Source organism: Hesperophylax consimilis, chromosome 17 (genome assembly GCF_061612785.1).
Source record: "Hesperophylax consimilis isolate HC1 chromosome 17, BYU_Hcon_1.0, whole genome shotgun sequence".
Taxonomy (NCBI): domain Eukaryota; kingdom Metazoa; phylum Arthropoda; class Insecta; order Trichoptera; family Limnephilidae; genus Hesperophylax; species Hesperophylax consimilis.
Window position 1 is genome coordinate 28,578,133 of NC_142852.1, and position 21,523 is coordinate 28,599,655.

The following is a 21,523-nucleotide window of genomic DNA, read 5'->3' on the forward strand; positions in this document are numbered from 1 at the left end:
AGCAAAACACATAAAAAGGTCAGTTTCACTACTTTGTGACATACGTCAAAAGATAATTGTTAAACTGCCTGTAGGTTACGTTAAAAATGTCGATGGTCAATGCAGACTCGTTGAGCAGTTCAGTCGCTCTGTTGACTGGGGCGTTCTGATAGGCAGAAGTCCTCGCTTTTGGAGCATAAAAAAGGGTATGGGACCTTCCACGAGTATACTTGTCTGCGACATATAAGTTAATCTCTTTCAAAATAGGTGGATTATGTATAGTTCCAGAGATTATCTTAAAAAAATGTTTTCCTAAAAAGATTTTTCGGCGGGCTTCTAATGTATTAAGATCGAGCATTCCTGCTAAGAATAAGGATGGATACAGGAAAGGGTAGTACATATATTCCCTCATATATAGGTAACGCATGAATCTCTTTTGTACTTTTTCTATTTATGGATGAACATTGAAAAATCCAGTTATAAAAACCCACTCAGGACACATAATATGTTCATAATATACAAAAACTAGCTAACGTTTACCCGGCGTTGTTCGACATTTCTCTACTTTCAATAAATATAATATCCATGTATTATATATTTATTTATTATTTGGTACAATATTTTTTACATTTCAAAGTTTTCCAGTAATGTTGGCCTCACTGGGTGGCTTGCCCGTGCTGAGGCCTTCATTTTATAATATGAAAATATAATCTACATAATACATTTAACGAGAAAATAATACATTTAAAATATAATCTTGTGTGTTTGTGAGTGACGTGTGTTTATATTGGTTTTGTGTGTTACGTGTAGGTTTTATTTTTTATTTTATGCTATGACATTTTGGTTATATTGTCTTTTAAGTTCTTTAATCCATTTTGTGTGTGAATTTATTTTTATTTTGCTCAATTTTAATTTCAAGTTGTTGAAAGCTTTTATAGCATGGTATTGGTAGTGTCTTTGTCCAAAGCTTGAATTTACTGTCGGAGTTTTTACGTTTTCTTTTACGCTTGTATAACTGGTCTGTTAATGTTATTTTGTGTATGTTGAAATTTATTTTTTTTGTCACAAATGTAGTTTAGTAGTGTTTTAACGTATAATTGGCGTATATCTAGTACGTCACAGCTGTTGAATATTTGGTCTGTATCAGTCAGTCTATGTTTTTTTAGTATTACCTTTAAGATCGTTTTCTGTGCGGTTTCTATGTAATTGATAGCCGAGTTTGTTGCTCCTCCCCAAGCAATTCTATTACTGATTGGAAAAGGGCAAAATATATTGTTTTCAATAGTTTTATTTTATATATGTTTCTTATGTTTAGGAAAATGTGTATTGTTTTGAGAAGTTTATTTGTGATTTGTTTGATGTGAGGTATCCATCTAAGGTTATGGTCAATTACGATTCCTAGATACTTTATTAAAGAAATATAAAAACCTTTCGGTAAAAAATTTCTAAATAACAGTAAAATCCTATCAAACTCCGTTGCATAGTCCAGAAGAACTAAGCGCACAAACACGCGGATAGTTACTTTGTTTTATAATATTTAGAGCTAAAAAACTTATTGAAAGGGTACAATTGTATGTTTTGAAATATACCCACTTATTCTGGTTGCACAGACCGATTATATCCGATTCAATAAACTCTAATTTGCTTTAAATTCAAGTGTCATTTTCAAAATTGGAACTTTAGACAATAATTCAGACTATTGGTAGGGTTAATATTAAGGGCATAGCGAGGTTATGGCCACACCACACTCTCAACCCAGGGGATATGATGGGACACGCGGAGGAACAGTTGCTGGCAGATGTCACCGACTTGCTTATAATCCAAATAGAGTCCCACCAGCAGCCGGGTGCAAGCCACCCTGTCCCCATTGTTGGCTGTGATGTGATCCCAAGAGAGGCCCTGCAATGCGTACATTAGAGTCAGTCAATGCGGAAACAAATTCTTTCAGGAATTACATCATCTTTGGGGATGCTGTGGATAGGAATCTAGGAATCAGTTTGTCCATAAGTGACGGACGGGAGATCTATTCCTCCCACTGTGGTATAAGGCGATGGGTCAAGAGATACCAATTGGAGTGGTTAATGGGTCACCCCAAACCATCCCCTCCCGATCTGGCACGCCATGCAGCTGGTGCAACACATCCAACCCGGGCACCCCTGCTAAATCACGAAACGTTAACGAATCACTCGTTGTGACCTATGGCAGGTTAGTCTCAAACGGCTACATAACAAAATTAGGCACTTTATGACTTCTTGCAAACATGGCAAAATATGCCAAACATCGCTAGAGTGGTTGTAATGCCTTTGTACGGTGAAAAGTTCGGAGTCACCAGTAGTGAGCACGGTACAAGAGCTGCCCGCGAGGTAATGGAAGTATACCCCTTGTCACAGCTATGGGACTGCGTCAATACACAAACTAGCCACCAGATAACCATCTACTAAGGAACACAAACGCCACTGGATGAACCAATACAACAAGAAAATTTAGAATTATCTACGTTATTAGAAAGCTAATAATTGCGCCATTTATACTTACACACCACACCCTGTTGGTGGTGATGCACATGTGGCCATCCGTAACTCCGTCAGGTACGCCTCTGCTTCCAGGAGGGAACAGTCTGCGGCACTCCTCTTGAGACAGGAGGGTTGCTGGGTACTGCGTCTATATTTACATGGGAACAATAACAATAAATCAATTATTTCCGTACGTAATACATGCTGGAGGCCAAAAAATTACACACATAAGGTCTAAACATATGCATATATTTTAAGTTCGAACACTGCAAGGGTCCAATCTGTTCAGAGCCTGTGGGACTATAACAATAACTACTTTATTATTATTATTTATTCTGACATCTAACATCCGACACATCACATAAATATAGCAGGGGCATAGCTGCATCACTCCCATGAATGGGAAGGGGGGATGAACATTTAATTGGTTTTAAGTTTTGTTGTAAGTTTTTTGGAAGATTTTGAACAAAATCTGCATATATCTATATTATCTTATAAATTTAAATAAAAATGTAAATGTTCGTTTCAAAATCTTAAATCTACGAAAGTTCTTCACGGATTGCTTTGAAATGTTGACACAACGTTGCATTCGAATACGCGTGTGTTGTTATATACTTATATTATATAGTTGTTACACGTAAAAATGCATTTTTTTCAAAAAACAGCGCCATCTGTTGGACGTAAAAGAAACATGCTCTATTATTTCTCTGTCTGCTCAGATAGACTGAGCCACAGCAATGCTTGGCGGGGTAGAGCTAGTTAAAAATAATTATAAAAATTCAAAATATTACTATTATCATTTTGATTTGTGTATTAAATAATAATATTTTAGAAAAGTTTACATGTGCCCTCATATGTATGCAAATAGTCTCGCTTATTTTTAAAAGCAAATAAGCAATAGATTGTGAAGGTTTGTTTTTTTATTTTATTTACTCAGTTTTCTGTTTTTTTTTTATTGATCTGTATGTTTTGTTTTTGATATCTCTTTTTTTGCCTCTGTTCACGTTTTGCTGTTTATGTTTTTTGTTAATACATAGTGTATAATGATACTCAAACTGTGCATTATGTGAAAATTTCTTATTTGACTACAGACTTTTTCATGTTAATAGTCCGTAAATGTTCTTTATTTATTTGTCTGTGATGTATGGTAAAAAGTTGGGTATTCAAGCAATAGATGGCACCAGTCAGAAAGCTTACTCCAGAGTCCGACAGATGTCGCTAGAGTGTAGCAATTGCCTGTGGGGTATCATTGTCAGACTTCAAGCTTCTAGAAACAGAGAATTACCAACCCTCAGGTAATGAACAGTGTAGCTAAATTCAGACTTATTTATTGTAACGTAAATACACGCAATTATTGTAAAGAAGCTTTTTTTAGCTACATCAACTAGTGAAATTTTACAACCTATAAACCATAATAACTCCCAACACTCCCCAACTCAAACACGAGAAATAATTTCTCAATTGAGTTGGGCAGTTTTCGTTAAAAATTTATATTTTTTTCGCAATCAGCCTCGAAATATCTACATTTGTAAATTATTGTAATGTGTTTGTATATTCAATAAATAAATAAATATAAGAAAAAAAAATAAATAAAAGAACCTTTTACTTTGTCAAGAGTTCCCAACACACTAAATCTGCAAGTAAAGGCAGAGATTAAAGCAGCAATTATTATTAGCAGCCTGACATTTGAGGCTGACATTTCATGCTCATATTGAGGCGACATGTAGCACTTAATTTAGAATTCTGGGCTTTGTTCTACGCACTGCAAGGAATTTTAGAGATAACCGGGTGCGTATAGTTTAATTTAATTCCTTAGTAAGGAGTATACTTGAAAGTGGGTCGGTGATTTGGAGTCCACACCTGGTAAAGTATTCTCTCATGTTGGAGAGAGTTCAGAAGGAATTCTTGAGATTTCTCTACATGAGGGAGTATGGCTACTACCCGTGGCTCTATTCCACTGACTTTCTTTTGGGTATGCTCGGAATGAACTATCTACGGGTCAGGAGAGATGTGCGCATTGCTACACATTTCTTTAGACTGATTCGTGGATGGTTTGAAAACTCGGTCATCATGGAGAGCATTCATTTCTATGTTCCCGATGGTTATCTACGTCACCGACAACATAGACTATTTTATCTCCCGGCCTCCAGAACTAACTTGCCAATGGTCATGCCTGTGGGGAGAGCAATCTTACTGTTGAACAGAATCAATTCGGATATCGACATTTTTTGCATCAATGAAGCTTCCTTTAAAAGGCAAGCTCTATTATCACTGGTATAGTTGATATACAAACTGTTAATATTAATCTAAGAATGTGTATTCTAAAAATATTTTAAAAACGCATTGAAATTAACAATTTTGTAATGTTTTTGAAATGAATAAACAAAATTGAATTGAATTCCGATATAACACTAAACAATAAATAAATTTGAAGGGTTAAGGTCCACATGCAATTGATTCGCATGCAATGTGTGACTACAGATGGTAAGCTTACCTTATCCCATCCGACCCATCTAGTGAGGTTGAGTCCTGCCACAGAGTCCTTAGGAGTGTGGAGACAAACCGGCCGATGACTTCTACTGAAGGGGACCCTGAAACATCAGCTCAGAGTTACTCGATCATTAATTACACAATTTCATTTAGGTGGTTCCACAAGAGCGATTTTTGACATATTTGACAACTTTGCAAAAGCAATCACTTGCCATAGTATGCCAACATTATAGAACCTACAAATATATATATATAGATTTATTCAAACGCCATAAAATAGCCATCGATTTACAAGCGTACAGTGGTACACATGATAATAATGGCAATAAATTAAAGAACAATTAATGTGTACATAAAAACACTATTGCAAGTGATGCAGTTATTAATAAATATAAGGAGTAAGACAATGCATAATTCAAAAAAAATATATACCAGTGTAACAATAGTTGAACTAATTTATACTAGGCTTGTGTAAGACCTGTCACAAGTCTAAGTATGAGGTGTCTATGATAATAGTCTGCAGTGAGTTTATTGATACCCACAAAATTAATTGTACTTGGAGTAGCTGTGTAGGCATCGCAATTTGGCATTAACAATTCAGGACTGTCAGCGATTCAATGATACTTATGGATAAGAAATAATAATTTTCTGAATAAAATAACACATATGTTACATTCCTGACATTGATTATTGTGATTGAGGTATGTTATTATAGCCTTCTTACAACTATATTCCGTGCAGTTGGATACATCCACTACTTCTGAGAAAACATTGCCAACTGCATGCAATCTAGGTATAAGCGAGTATCTAAATATGAGATGATCGGTGAAATCTAGGCGGATTCATGGCATAAGCAGTTCGGATGTTTTCATATTCAATTTCAGAGGCAAGCTTAAGTACCTCACATCTGCCTTAGGTCTCCCAAGTGGTTCGCTACGTTTGGTTATTTAGCAGGGGTGCCCGGGTTCATTAAGTGAGGTGTGTTCGGGATACGTCTGCCCACCAGCTGCGTGGCGTGCCAGATCGGGAGAGGCTGGTTTGGGGAGACCCTTTAACCTCTCCAATTGGTCTCTTTTGACCCATCACCTTGCACCGCGGTGGGAGGGATAGAAATCGTTTGTCCGTCATTCCTGGAAACACTGATCCCTAGATTTCTATCCACAGCATCTCCAAAGTTTATATAAGATGTGAAGGAGTAGGAAAAGAGGAAGATGGAGACTATTCAGATCTGTCAAGTAAAAATATGCTAACATCGAGATTCGAACCCATTAGCTCTACCACAGAGGTCACCTATGTTAATATGTACCTAGTAGTTCACAATAGAGTGCTAGTACTTACCCTGATGTATGGTTGTGAGGCATGGAACTAGCAGAGGAAGGATGAAAGTAGGCTGAACGCTGTAGAAACGAAGTCCCTGAGGCATATGTGTGGTAGAACTATGTATGATCATGTAAGGCTGATGGAAGCGTAAAGATAAAAGGACGCTTAGATGGCTTGGGCCTGTAGAGCGAATGAACAAAGAAAGGAGTATATTTTACCCAGATGTGAATGCTAGTAGAAGATGTGGCATAATAGAAGAATTTTGTATGAGACGATGTATGAATGTGAATGAGGCAATAAGTGTGTATTGTGACCGAGTTGTTCTTTCTGCCCACCCCTGCCGGGAAACGGCGTAGAGGTTGGTTAATTAATTAAAAAAATATTTATTTAAAATTATTAATATTTGATACTTACGGCATCTCCATTTCCAATAGGATTATATCATTAGTTCCTATAGTGTCGTTACCGGGGAGGTACAGCGGGTGGCGTACACTCCTTCTTACGGAGAATACCACCTCCGGATGAGGGCTAAAATTCTCCCCATCCTCCCTGCAACCAATCAATGTTTAATCAACAGAATTATTAAAATTTTGGGTAAATGTACAGAAAATAGAGACAAAGTCAAAATGAACTTTTAACAAAAAAACTTCTGTGTATCGTTTAGATAACAATGAGAACTTTGTATTACACAGTCCGAAAATAATGCATTTCACGCCATGTTTTTACAATTATAATATTGAATTGTTTTTTTGGGTAGTTTTTTTAATTATATATTTATGTTTAGTCAAAACCCAAACTGAAAACTTTAGAACCTATTTTAGAGTCATGGGTTAACATTTTGATTTAAATAAGCGACGAAAAAAAATTACCGTAAAATTTTTAAATTAAAAAAACGTCAACAATCGAATTTAATTTTAAAACGCTTTTTTTCCATTTCTGTAAACTGAAATACTTTCTTCATATGAAGCGGTTACTTTGTGATGTGACATTATAATTTAAAATTAAACAGTAACTTTGTAAACATCACTTATGGGTAAATACTTAATGCCGACCGGGTTTCGCTACAACCGTAGCCTCATCAGGGCAGTATAATACTAAAAATCTAAATATTAAATTAACATGTGTAGATATCACGGTAGGTGGACAGTCTGAGCTACAGTGGAAGAGGTAGGGATAAGTGGGAGATTGGGAGGCGAGTGTTCTTTGTCAATAGGGAACAATCTGAGTATAGGGCTTTTATTTAGGTTTATTTGGTTGTTGATGACTTTGCTATTGACGTTTATGGCTTTCCTTAACTCTAACGCTTCTAAGTTATCCAACCTAAGACCTATTCCGTTTTTATGTAATAGGCTGACGCCAGTATTTTTGTCGAACGTATGGTTGGTTGCTATGAGGTGATTTGCAAATTCGGAGAATCCATTACTGTTTAAGCATCTTAGGTGTTCTTTGACTCGCGTTTTGATATTACGCGCTGTTTTGCCTATGTAAAACGCGGGACAGTCACTACATTGCAGTGAGTAAATACTCACTCAGGTATTTACTCACTGCAATGTAGTGACTGTCCCGCGTTTTACATAGGCAAAACAGCGCGTAATATCAAAACGCGAGTCAAAGAACACCTAAGATGCTTAAACAGTAATGGATTCTCCGAATTTGCAAATCACCTCATAGCAACCAACCATACGTTCGACAAAAATACTGGCGTCAGCCTATTACATAAAAACGGAATAGGTCTTAGGTTGGATAACTTAGAAGCGTTAGAGTTAAGGAAAGCCATAAACGTCAATAGCAAAGTCATCAACAACCAAATAAACCTAAATAAAAGCCCTATACTCAGATTGTTCCCTATTGACAAAGAACACTCGCCTCCCAATCTCCCACTTATCCCTACCTCTTCCACTGTAGCTCAGACTGTCCACCTACCGTGATATCTACACATGTTAATTTAATATTTAGATTTTTAGTATTATACTGCCCTGATGAGGCTACGGTTGTAGCGAAACCCGGTCGGCATTAAGTATTTACCCATAAGTGATGTTTACAAAGTTACTGTTTAATTTTAAATGAAATACTTTCTTCTCATCATAAGTTAACTACTACAAGATATTTAAAAACAAAATGTGTTTATTTAAGCGTGTCCCTGTTTTCCAGGGTTTATACAAAAACCAACTAATTTGCCCTCTACAAAAATATTGTTGTGTTTTCAATAAAAAGTGTACCTGATAAAAATATTGTTGTGTTTTCAATAAAAAGTGTACATGATAAAAATATTGTTTTGTTTTCAAAAAAAAGTGTACCTGACAAAAATATTGTTTTGTTTTTAATAAAAAGTGTACCTGATAAAAATATTGTAATGTTTTTAATAAAAAGTGTACCTGATAAAAATATTGTTATGTGTTCAATAAAAAGTGTATCTGATAAAAATATTGTTGTGTTTTTAATAAAAATTGTATCTGATAAAAATATTGTTGTGTTTTTAATAAAAAGTGTACCAGATAAAAATATTGTTGTGTTTTTAATAAAAAGTGCACCTGATAAAAATATTGTTGTGTTTTCAATAAAAAGTGTACCTGATAAAAATATTGTTATGTTTTTAATAAAAAGTGTACCAGATAAAAATATTGTTGTGTTTTTAATAAAAAGTGCACCTGATAAAAATATTGTTATGTTTTTAATATAAAGTGTACCAGATAAAAATATTGTTGTGTTTTTAATAAAAAGTGCACCTGATAAAGATATTGTTATGTTTTCAATAAAAAGTGAACCTGATAAAAATATTGTTATGTTTTCAATAAAAAGTGTACCTGATAAAAATATTGTTTTGTTTTTAATAAAAAGTGAACCTGATAAAAAATTGTAATTCGCGTTGTTCTTTGCATTATTTATTGAGTCTTCGATTTTAAATTGGGCCGTCCAAAAATATGAAACAATATTATCTTAGATTCATTTAATACTTACAAACATAAACTTTTAACTGAAAAATCTGTATATTTCACAATTACTTACTGAATGAACTAAAAAGAACTGTCAAACACACAATTGTAATTTATCTATTTTTTTTGTATTTCTTCGGTAATCTGTGTTCAAAATAACTAAAGAGTATTATTTTACAATGTATAAAATAATACCCACAAGTATAGCTTTTGGGCAAATTTACAAACATCCGCGAGCTTACGCTGGCGGAATGTGGCCAATTTGAAGAGATATGTACCTATATTATAAAATAATTACCAATTATTTCTAAAGTTCCCGTTACTTCGTTACTTCGACATACACAGAGCTATCAGTTTTACACAGCTAATGGTTTCACCGTTCACAAAAGATTTGGCAGAGGATCTTGTCACGGGCGAGAAGAGAAAAAAATCATATTTATTTGATAAAAATCACAGGCTGACTTGAAACAAGTCTCACGGGTCCGTTCTGATACAGCCTGGATCATACTTACTAATGACCTCTCTAAATAGTATAAAATAAATTCGCTTTTCGTGTCTGTCTGTTTGTGCACTTAGTTCTCCTAAACTTCCGGAAGGTTTATGTATATAATACATGCATCATAGACATATGAATATTAGTAGACCTGCCCTAAGTGATTAAAAGCGTATTATCCCCACTCCCCATACCGGTTCCATTGGAGCCGGCTATGCTCGCGTATGGCCTCAAGTGAAATTTGAAAACGTGACGTCATCATTCTTGTGCGAACTATGGTGGAGGCATCATCGGTTCATTTTACGAAATAACACGGCAAAATGTTGACTTGTGCTATAAAAACTTGTAAAAATAGATGTGAAAAAGAGAATAAACCCAATTGTCGTATTACATTCCATATATAAGCATTATTTTACTTTATTTTAAGCATATTCACATCGTATAATATGGATCAGTTGTTACTATCACATCGAGAAACGTCTGGACGCGAAACACAAAGCTGGTTGGTTGCTGGGAAGTAAATTATAAACATTTATAAAAGTGTCTTAACTAAATACTTAAACGAAATATTCGACTCTGAAAATAGAACCGAATTTTTTCTACCGAATTTGGACTTCGCAAATTTGTTCAGAACGTGGCGAGTAATTTGCGCTCCCATGTAAAAATGTCTATTCATTCAAAAGCAGATTTTACTTTTAAGAAGTAAATGGTGATATTATAATGCGAGATGCCTATTTACTGTCAGATTGATTTATTGACGAATCACAGTCAGCTTCACCCCCTTCGTTCTTCAACAGTTGATTTTACCCCTCGCCATTATCTTCTCGTCTATTAATTCCTATGTCTGTGACATGCATATTTTATTTATAGAAAGTATAGAAAATTCGACGTTTTGTAATCAAATCAATAAAATATATTTTCGGGCTCTTACACTGGTAGCGCTGGCTAAGCCTCGGAAGATACAACAAAATAATGTATAAACAATTATATGTCTTTAAAAAGCCTACAGAAGAGTCAAGAATGATATATATCTATCTCCTAAGGATAACCCACAGTAATCGTTTTTATATTCTATTTTGACCAATAAAAAATGAATTCTTATCCAATTTAATATGTATTTAACCTTTCCTTATCTGTGGTGTGCATTTACTACACATTGCTTCTAATAAGTTTAATAACTTTATAAATATAATAAATTCTGGGTTCAGATTTAAGGTATTCCTCCGTTATACATTTATGCACTGAATTAAAAAATAAGATTTTACATAGTTTTCAAATTCAATTAAAAATCTGAGATTTTTGTTAAAAATCGGTAACAAATACACCAAAACAATCAACCGTGTGATTTTTTGTTTTTTTTTTATTTTTATATTTACTCCACACAGGAGGCCCTGAAGAAAATAATTTCCCTCAGGGCCTATGTCATCTTTGGGGATGCTGTGTGGAGGGTCTTTTTGTGGAGAGGAAGGAGTGAACATGGGTCTTGAAGAGTCCCATGTTGTAGGAGGGAGGAAACACAGAGGCCGGCAGTTCGTTCCACAGCCGAGCTGTTGAACTTAAGAACGAATCGTAGAAGCGACCCGTTCTCATGTGACAAATGTCAACCGTGTACAAATGTTGGGCGCGCGTTTGGCGTGTATCCCGACTATGCACCGGTGCCGAGGGGATCAATGACGCTAGTTCCTCAGCTGTGATACTAATACGCGAAGAGTGTGCGAGGAAATGACATGCTATTGATGTCCCGCTTTATTTCGCTATGCGGGAACATGAGACATCCACACGTGTGCAGTTGTATTTTGATTTTGACCATTGATACCTACGACCGCATAGCTGTGTTTGTGCCAGCCGCCAGCCGCTAGCCAGTTGGCCGCGAACCGTCAATAGATATGGACCCCTCGCACGTTTATTTAGCATCTGCCGATGGTTTTTTCATGTTTTCAGCATTTAAATTACAAGTATTTTCACATTTGATTTAAAATATAATAAACATAAGCGCTTAGCTATGAATATTCATATTTTGCCGATATTAAATCGCCTACTTTAAGTTGTATATTGACTACACAGCACCGGAACGCGTGGATGTTTTTAGCACAGTAAGGGAAAGGTAAATAGATATGTTGAGCATTAAATGTATATTAAAATTGCCCGTCACAACATATCATTTAAATCCATATCTTAGAAGATATTGCAATTTGAAAAATCACTTGCAACAAAAATATTTATGGCACGCACAAAATCCACCGCGGCGAGTACTTTTCTTTTTCGCGATATGAAGTATATTAGAGTTCTCCGTGTTGGGTTGTTTATTGACAACATTATTTTGTTTTCAAAGATGAAACACGAGTTATTATTATTTTAGTGTTGTCATTTTGTGAATATTATTTTGGAACTATAAACTGTCAATGTCAAAGCGCTAAAAATGGATCGGACATGTGTCGCTCGGACTTATGATGCCACATCAGTGCATTGCACCCGTGCGAAGCCGGGGCGGGTCGCTAGTCTATAATAACTATTTTAAATTCATTCTTCTTGTAGTGATTTGTTTTTTGGGTACTATGCCGTGTTGCGCTACCTCATTCTTTAGCCAACGTCTCGTACAGCATTGCAGTGTCCATCATCAGGGCAGATGTGTACTCTAAGGTTGTGGTGAAATGTCTTCAGATTTGATACCGTGTTGCCAGCTCCACCCCTCTAAGAGCTGACATTAACGTATAATTTTAAAATGGTTTTCTGCGTTTAGTTCTGCTGTAGCCGTCAATTACCGGATACCAAGAACTACTGAGCTTAGCTCCATTGTCTCTATTAATATTTAAGAGTTTTTTGTGAATTAACATAATACGGCGTACTTTTGGCCGTGAAAATCTCAAATCATACCTCATTCTTCTTGGTGTATTGAAATTATTATCCAACAAGAAAAACTATTTTTATTATATTTATAAAGCGCAAATACTATTAGCTGTGCAGTACTAGCCAGAGGAATATAAGTTAACCCTTTCAGCCCCAGTGTTAATTCAAATTAACACGAACTTTGTGAATTTTTTTACCGTAACGGTAGCGATTTAGAAAAGCCATGTTTTTGTTTTCTTATAGTTTGTAGTCTTTTCTGTGGCGTACCGTCAGTATTCGAAATAAAAAGTGTTATATCTGCAATTGTTGAAGGAATTTGGAAGCGCGCTTCTATTCCCATTGTTTCACACAATCGAGTGATGAAACTGATCCAAGATCATTATAACGAATACTTAAACTTAAAAATTGGCCAAAAAAAAGTTTGCATTATTATGTTAAGTTAAATTCTTATAAAATCAAAATGAATAAACTTTTCGATATTGCTTCATTCAAATGTAACAATCTGAATATGTGTTCCTGCGAAAAGACGCGCAAGGTACTTACCAAAGAACAAGCATTCCTTCAAGACCAAAGATCCTCGAGAAAAATGATGCTGGGAGCAATAGACACTTATACAACAAAAAAATTACATCGGAAAATGAGGATGCAAGCTCGTTTATCTGAACTTGCTTCGAAGGTCAGCTCATCTACAGCATCAGCGACAAAACCACGTCAACCCTTTTTTGATGAAAACCAATCATTTTCTTCACATTCTTCGCAACCTCCAGAAAATTCCCGTATGATGTTAAAACTCCCCACTTTGGCCAGAATCTGCGATCAGTATGGTTTGTCAGACAGGTCGGCATCAGCTGTTGCAAGTGCTACATTACAAGATTTTGGCATAGTAACCGAAGACGACTCTAAAATGGTGATTTATAGGAGCAAACTCAGACGAGCTAGACAAACGTGTCGCACTTCTTTAATAAAAACATGGCAGATGTCGTCGGAGTCAACAAAAATTCGAGGTCTATATTTCGATGAAAGGAAGGATAAAACACTGTCTCAGGAAAAAATAGATAGATATCATCGGAGAACGATTTCAGAAGAACATATTCCATTTTATCTGAGCCGGGGTCTCAATATGTTGGACATGTTACACCATCATCAGGAACTGGCAAAAACATCGCAAAGAGCATGTTACACCATTTAAAAGTGAACGGTTTTAATTTGAATGATTTATCAGCGATTGGATGTGATGGGACTGCTGTCAATACAGGCAAAAAAATGGAACTATTAGATTCATGGAATTTGAATTAGGTCATCCGTTACAATGGTTTATCTGTCAGCTGCATGCAAACGAACTTCCCGTTCGCCACTTGTTTCAACACTTAGATGGTGCTACAACAGGACCTAAAGGGTTTTCAGGACCTATTGGAAAACTTCTCTCAAGCAGCTCTAAAAACACCGTTATAAATTATTCACCAATACACTTTGAGATGCACAAACTCAACGCAGAGGAATTGAAAAATTTGAGCACGGACCAAAAATACTTGTACGAAATATGTTTTGCAGTTACAACAGGTCACTGCCCACCAAATTTAGCAAACCGTCATCCAGGTAGTATTTGTCACTCACGCTGGTTGACGACAGCAAACTCAATACTTCGATTATATATAGGAACAACTAACCCTTCAGTGAACCTATAAATTCTTGCTGAATATGTTGATAAAGCATGTGCTCCGACATGGTTTGAGATAAAAAGGCACCCGTCGTGTAAAGATGGGGCATTACATGTTTTTACTATAATAAAACTCACCCGATATTTGAGCACCGATCTACGAGATATAATTAATCCAGTAATTCAAAGAAACGCCTATTTTTGCCACCCGGAAAATCTGCTACTATCCATGATAATGGATGACAACCTTATTGTAAGAGAATTGGGTTTGAGACGAATTTTAAAAGCGCGAGATAGATGTCCGAGTCCATCTGTTGTTAGAGACTTTATTATTCCAACAATAAACTTTTCAGCAAGTAAATATTACGATATTATCAACTGGCAGGAATGCGAAGTTACACCGCCACCGATACTATCCGAAATCAGTAATGACGACCTAGTCAAAATGATAAATAATTTCGGTGAAGAAAAGGACAGTATTGAATTTCCCAGATTTCCCTGCCACACTCAAGCAGTCGAGAGGTGCATCAAATTAGTTACCCAGGCATCGTTGTCTACAGTTGGGCCTGAAGCAAGAGATGGATTCACTCGGGCGACAATAAAATCTAGGCATATAATGCCCGAATTTCACACCAAATCTCATTTCAAAACACGATAAATATTATAAAACTTCGATAATGTTTAAAAAAATTCTCTTTGTTAAAGTATTTTATTTAACAAAAAAACATGTTTCTCAAAAACACGAAAAAAACAATAAAAAATCAATAATCCTCTTCAAAAAACCAAAAATAGACCCCGCCTTGAAACTATGGTAATTTTATTTTTATTTTCACATGTGTTATGCACCTTATTAGCTATAAAACCCCTAATAAAATTGTATTTTTGCTATGAATATCGCTTGTTTAAAATGCTTGGCAGAGTTTTCAGCGACTTTTTTCATACAATTTTTTTATAAATATAAATGTGCTGGTTGTTGAATAATGGAATGTTTCGATCGAGTTGATTTTTTTAGACGAAAGAGGTGTTATACAAAGGCAACTTTTTTTTGCTACTACAGTACTGGTCTCTTTTAAAAAAAGTCCCATACAACGTCACTCCACCCTAGTGTGAAAGGGTTAAGTTTCTGATAAAAATCAGTCTGCACAAGCACGCCTCAAGTTACTTCTGAAACTTACTCCGACAGATTGTCCCACTCTGATGCTATGGTAAGGAGCCAGCGCTCACTCAATAGGAAGACTGGTTTTCCATAGCTAAACACCAACCCCTGGAAAAATGCAATATATAAATATTATATTTATATTTAATACAGGATTTTCCATTAAGAGGTGTTATTCTGATATTCAAACGTAAAAGATCAATGGTTTCGTTGCTTGTGTGGCACTTAGCGCCGTCTTGTTGAAAGTAAACATTGTCTAAATCAATACCATCCAATTCCGGCCATAAAAATCATTAATCATTTCTCGATAGCGCAATCCATTCACCGTAACTGTTGTTCCAGCCTCATTTTCGAAAAAGTAAGATCCAATGACTCCGCCGGACCATAAACCGCACCAAACAGTCACATGTTGAGGATAAAGAGGCTTCTCAACAATAACTCCTGGGTTTTCCGAGCCCCAGATGCGACAATTTTGCTTGTTGACGAAGTCACCGAGGTGAAAATGGGCCTTATAACTCAAGATGATTTGCATTTGATTCACTCAAGTGAATTTTAATAATTTCAATGCGTTGTTGAAGCGTGTATTGTTCAATTTTTTATTAATGGCGTAGTTTCTACTTGTCAAATGTCAAAAAATGACAGCTTCAAAAGTAACATCTACCGACATAGCGGGCTATTCAAAATAACACCTCTTATTGGAAAACCCTGTATAACCTTCCTACAGAAGCAACAAAACTACTTATCAACTCTTACGTAGTCTCACGTCTCGATTACTGCAACGGCGTTTATGCCAGCCTTCCAAAATATCAAATTGACAAACTTCAATCAGTGTTTAATGCAGCAGAACACCTTCGTAACCTTCACTGGCTCAAGTGCCCTGAAAGAATCCAGTACAAATTGTGTTGGACGGTGTTTAAATCCATCAATGAAATGAAATGACCCCACCCTACATCTCTGAACTTTGCGTCCCGGAAAACACTGATCTGAGGCAGTCAACTCTTAGATCAGCAACATCATCAGCTGTAGGCAGACTGATAGAACCTAAGCCCAAGCCATGCAACGGTACTGTATATTATCCCCATATATAGTTAGTAGATCATTAAAGCAGTCAATTGATAAGCAGTAATTGTTGATTGAGGTACTAGAACGTATTGAATTATTTTGCGGGTTGGAAATAAACCGACATAGCTCAGTGGTTCAGAGCACCTGACCAGACATCAGAAGGTACGGGTTCAATTCCCGTTGGCGGCATTTTTTTTCTAGGGAGATATTTTCAATTTGTATTGATATTTCAGGCGACTAATTATTGCTTATAATTATTTGTTATCCTTTGTGCTATAAAACCTTGTCTTTCATTAGTTTATCATTAAAAAAAATTAAATTATAAGAATTTTTACCATTTACTCTTTGCATATACTAGGTAGCTATTATTTTGGTACGACTCGAAATATTAAAAAAAGGTATTTAGGCATATTTTATAAATAATTTAGGTTAGGTTAGGTTATTACAGGTTAGATTAGGTTATTATAGGTAAGGTTAGGTTATTTTAGATTAGGTTAGGTTATTATAGGTTTGGTTAGGTTATTATAGATTGGGTTAGGTTAGATCAAGTAAGATCAAGAAAGGGATGCTTAGATGGTTTGGGCATGTAGAGCGAATGAGCGAAGAAAGGAGTGTAAGGAGAATATACGATGCAAATGTGAATGGTAGCAGAAGTCGGGGACGCCCGAGGAAGACATGGCACGACCAAGTGAATCAGATACTTGAGTCGGGCCATGTCAAGAGTTAGAACAATAGAAGAGTATGTATGAGACGATGTATGAATGTGAACGAGGCAAGGAGTGTGTGCCAAGACCGAGTTGTTTGGCAATCCGTCCTCTCTGCCTACCCCTGCGGAGAAACGGCGTGATGGTTAGTTAGTTAGTTAGTTTAGGTTTGGTTAGGTTATTATAGATTAGGTTAGGTTATTATGGGTTAGGTTAGGTTGAGTCATTATTTATGCATATTATGCATATTATTGCAAGCGATTGCTCAAAATGTTTTTGCAAATTTGACATAATATAACAAAAATCGGCATTCGACGAAAATATTATATTTTATTTGTACAGGTGTTTCAACTCACGTATTGTTGGACATCCGAGGAATTAGTTTTAGCAAGGGAGGTCATCCAGCTCAATGATGGGCGTTCCTCTGGCTTGGGTCCGCAGAGGTCTCCCCTACTCCTGCTGTACCCATTCTGCTGGCACGGGTACAATTCCTCTGCTAGGTCCACGCAGTCTGCAAGCAACGAGGAAACATTATTATTTATATGTGTGTAAAGGAATTGAGGTAAATATACAGAAAATAGGGAAACGATTAAAAGCACTTTTAATAGAAAAAACAGTGTAAATCTCTAATCTCTAAATAGTATAAAATAAAGTCACTATCTTCGTCTCTCTGTTTTTGCACTTAGTTCTTCTAAAATACGCAACATATTTTAATCTGGTTTTCACTACCATTTAGAGAATTTTTTCCTGAAGGTTTATGTATATAATACATGTATATTATATTTAAATAAAGTGTAGAAAAGTCAACATTTTGTAATCAAGTATAAAATATAATTATTTTGATGTATCTTATTAGGTTTAGCCAACGTTAGCAATGTAAGCGCCCGAAAATATTTTTTTACGACTTGATTACATAACATCGATTTTCGCTACTTTTTATAAATGTAATTTAAATACAAAAACCTACCGCCAGAAATTCTCTAAATGGTATTGGAAACCCTATCAAAATCCGTTGCGTAGTTTAGAAGAACTAAGCGCACAGACAGATGCGGATAAAGACTTTATTTTATACTGTCACGAGATATGTTTATTGTAACTCACTTCGCATAAATCATGTTTTTTCTCATAAAAATCAACCTCACTAGGACTAATCTTGTATCGAGGTTAACAATTTACATTTGTAGCGATCGTAGATTCATCCAGATTGTCTCGCTAAAGGTAAACAATACGAGCTACCTGTCTATGGGCTACCGACCGCGACGTCTGGAACTACTTACGACAGTAATATTTTAGTTTGGCGAAGTACATTACGCGCACTCGCTAGAAGGTTCTAGCCTGTTGCCTAGAAATAGTTTCAGCGCCAACGAAAATTCCAGTAGCACCCAGACTGAGCGAGTTGTCTCCATTTTACCAGCGATCTCGCGTACCTACTGATGCCATCGGCCGGTCTATATAAATAGGCAATGAGGGACAACCCGCGTGTAGGACAATATTCCCGGATCTGCACGGCTCATCCGACAACATGCAACGGGATTTCATCACAGCGCCTTGGCCCCGGCCATCGTTCCTGGCCAGCGCTACACCGGATAACAGCGCCCTGGTTCCAGCACATCTGACCAGCGCTACATCCGCGCACCTAGACCACGCGGCATCCTCGCCGGTCTATGTACCTCCCGTACAACCGCCTACAAGGTCCACCGCACCTTCGGCTTTCCTGTCAGCACTGGAGCACCCGGAAGACCCGCGCTCTTCACCAGTTCCTGACAGTCAACGAGTCCGGTCACCAGCAGCGGTGTCGACTCACTAACCCGCGCTTGACCAGCATCACCGCCTGCATCCGTAGTCTTCAACATCGTTCCTGAAGTCATCTCACATACGGCAACCTGACTCAATAAAACACTGTGACCTTCACGACCTCTTTCATGCTGTGCCTCCTCACCAGATCCCCAAACATTTAAAGCAAATATTTATTTATTTATTTAAACTCCATAAAATGGCTTTTACAAAAGAATGATGCATCGGATTATAAGCACACAGTGGTACACGGGAGAATATTAGTAATAAATTACAGAACAAGATACAGACGCGGACAGCGACTTTATTTTATACTATTTAGAAAAGCGTAATCTATGCCAGCACTTTGTTGAATTCTACAAATTATGGTAGCTTTAGTAGTTTTAGTGATTTGTCTTATTTGTAGTATTGTTCTAGTTTCTATATTATTTTATAGTTGCGCGTGAGGTTTTAAAATTGAATAGCCTTAAAATGTGTACCCTTCACCCCCCCCTTTACACCTTGTCCCCTTTCCTTGAACCGGGCCAAACGACAAGGAGCAATATTATCATTGCATCTTCGTCACCGCGAACATTTGTGTCATTTCGTGAATACCCGCATATGTTGAACTCGTCTGTGACTGTTTTGGAGCATCACAATCGTCCAGTGAAACGTTTTACCAGCCGCAGTGAATGTCACTGTTTTTTTTGTGTTGAGTGAGCGAGTGTTAAAGGGAATTGCCCTTAATTGTATGCAAGCTGATAAGTTTAAAGGAACCAGCGGCTACGGAGGACGAGACCTGGGGTAAGTCTTTGGCCTTTCCCACTCATTTCCTCTTGCAAACACTAAGGCAAATTCAATTCGTTTTTGTTTTGTCTAAGTCTTTATCGCACTTACCGCAACCCCCCGCACAATTGCGAAGGAAACATTTGCGCACCACCATTTTATGTTACATGCTTTACTAATATTGTTTCATATTCAGTTTATCAGTTTAACGTTATTTCATGCCTAAAAAACATTGTGTATAATGTTCGATATTCACTAGGTATACTCTGTTCTTAAAATAACTAAATAAAATGAAACTTACAGTCGTTGGCCTTTGAGCCAGTCTTTAGCTGGCTGACAGTCGAAGACGGCAGAGGCGGGCAGGTCTCCAATGGCTCCTCACAGCAGATCTTTGTACTGGTAGGCGAGCAGAGCTAAACAGATATTTTTTTTTTTTTTTTTTTTTATTGGTTTTCAAGTTACAATCCCGTTAAACTTCAATAAAGCAGTTTGTCAACAGGATGTTAATGATCAATTACATACATACACACATAATATTATTACTATAACCATACAATTAACACAACTAAATTAATATAAACTATCTCTATTTAGTAACCATTGTTTCAGCATATATCTCAATCTATTTGTGGAATCGCAATTTTTTATATTAATGGGTAACATGTTAAGCATTTTTGGCACGTTAAATTCTAGGGTTCGCCGTCCGTATTTATTATTATATTTTGGAACAAGCATTCCGTCATTCTTTGTAAACCTTGTATTATATTCATGTTGCACTTTCCTTTTATAATCAGACTCAGATATATGTTGGATCAATATTTTGTACCATAATAAGGCCTGCACCGGTAATATTGTTAAATTTCGATACAACAATGAAATGTTTCGTCTCTGTGAAAAAATATGTTTTTGAGCTAATAACTTCACCATAGAATTTTGTACTGATTGCAGGTGGTTTAAATTAGTTTTACAAGAGTGACCCCAAGTAGTTAAACCATACCGTAAAGTTGATTCTGCGAGTGATAGGTAAATAATTTTTAAAATATTCACCGGAACGAAACATTTTAGTTTGTATATCCTACCCACTATCGCTCTCAGCCGCTTGCAAGTTTTGTTTATTTGTGAATCCCACTTGAAATGACAATCAACAGTCACCCCCAAATAAACGTATTCATTTACCAGTTCAATACTTTCACACATACATGGCTGTAGAATGTTTTGATGAATACATATAAAGTTATGTGAAATTATTTTAGGCATGATCTGAAATGAAGCATGTGGAGACCGTATGTGCATCAATTTAGTTTTCTGGGTATTAATGATTAGACCTGCGTCATGTGACCATTTTATCAGGGACGTAAAGTCATGTTGCATATATTTAATCGCAATGGATAATTGTTCATCAGATATGACAAGAGCAGTGTCGTCAGCATATACAAAGTGTCTTACATATTTAAATAATTTTTTCATTATTGATACAAATATAATATAAAGGGTTGGACCCAAAATCGACCCCTGCGGGACTCCAGCACAGATTTTTTTCCTCCCACTCATTTTTTCTAATATTTTTACACATATATGTCTATTAGATAAATAATTTTTAAACAAATTAAGTAGGTTACCTCTAATTCCAATTGCTTCTAAGATTTTTAATAATTTTTGTGGGTCAATTGTATCAAACGCTTTGGAGTTATCTATAAATAGTACTAAAACATGTCTTTTATGGTTTAATTCATTATTAATATAATTTGAAAAATCCTGTAATAAATGCTCTGTGCTTTTTTTCTTTTGAAAGCCATATTGTTTTTGGTCT

The 21,523-nt window shown here is 36.2% G+C and overlaps 1 protein-coding gene across 1 annotated transcript; it reads right to left on the reverse strand.

Annotated features, from left to right (window-relative positions):
- Positions 1 to 597: 597 nt before the first annotated feature.
- Positions 598 to 17,603, reverse strand: LOC149416380 (putative serine protease 42). The gene is made up of 5 exons (XM_089641626.1): positions 17,511 to 17,603; positions 6,717 to 6,851; positions 4,987 to 5,083; positions 2,515 to 2,640; positions 598 to 1,878 (listed from the first exon to the last, which is right to left on the reverse strand). Exons 1-5 carry the CDS (start codon positions 17,522 to 17,524, stop codon positions 1,711 to 1,713), a joined length of 540 nt encoding a protein of 179 aa, XP_089497752.1. The 5' UTR covers positions 17,525 to 17,603; the 3' UTR covers positions 598 to 1,710.
- Positions 17,604 to 21,523: the final 3,920 nt, after the last annotated feature.

Bases quoted from the DNA above. Each gene is read 5' to 3' on its own strand.
- LOC149416380 (XM_089641626.1), bottom strand. The intron at 5,084-6,716 runs GTAAGTATCAAA...CTGATGTTTCAG, and splicing joins CTATTGGAAATGGAGATGCC to GGTCCCCTTCAGTAGAAGTC. The intron at 2,641-4,986 runs GTAAGCTTACCA...ATGTAAATATAG, and splicing joins GATGGGTCGGATGGGATAAG to ACGCAGTACCCAGCAACCCT.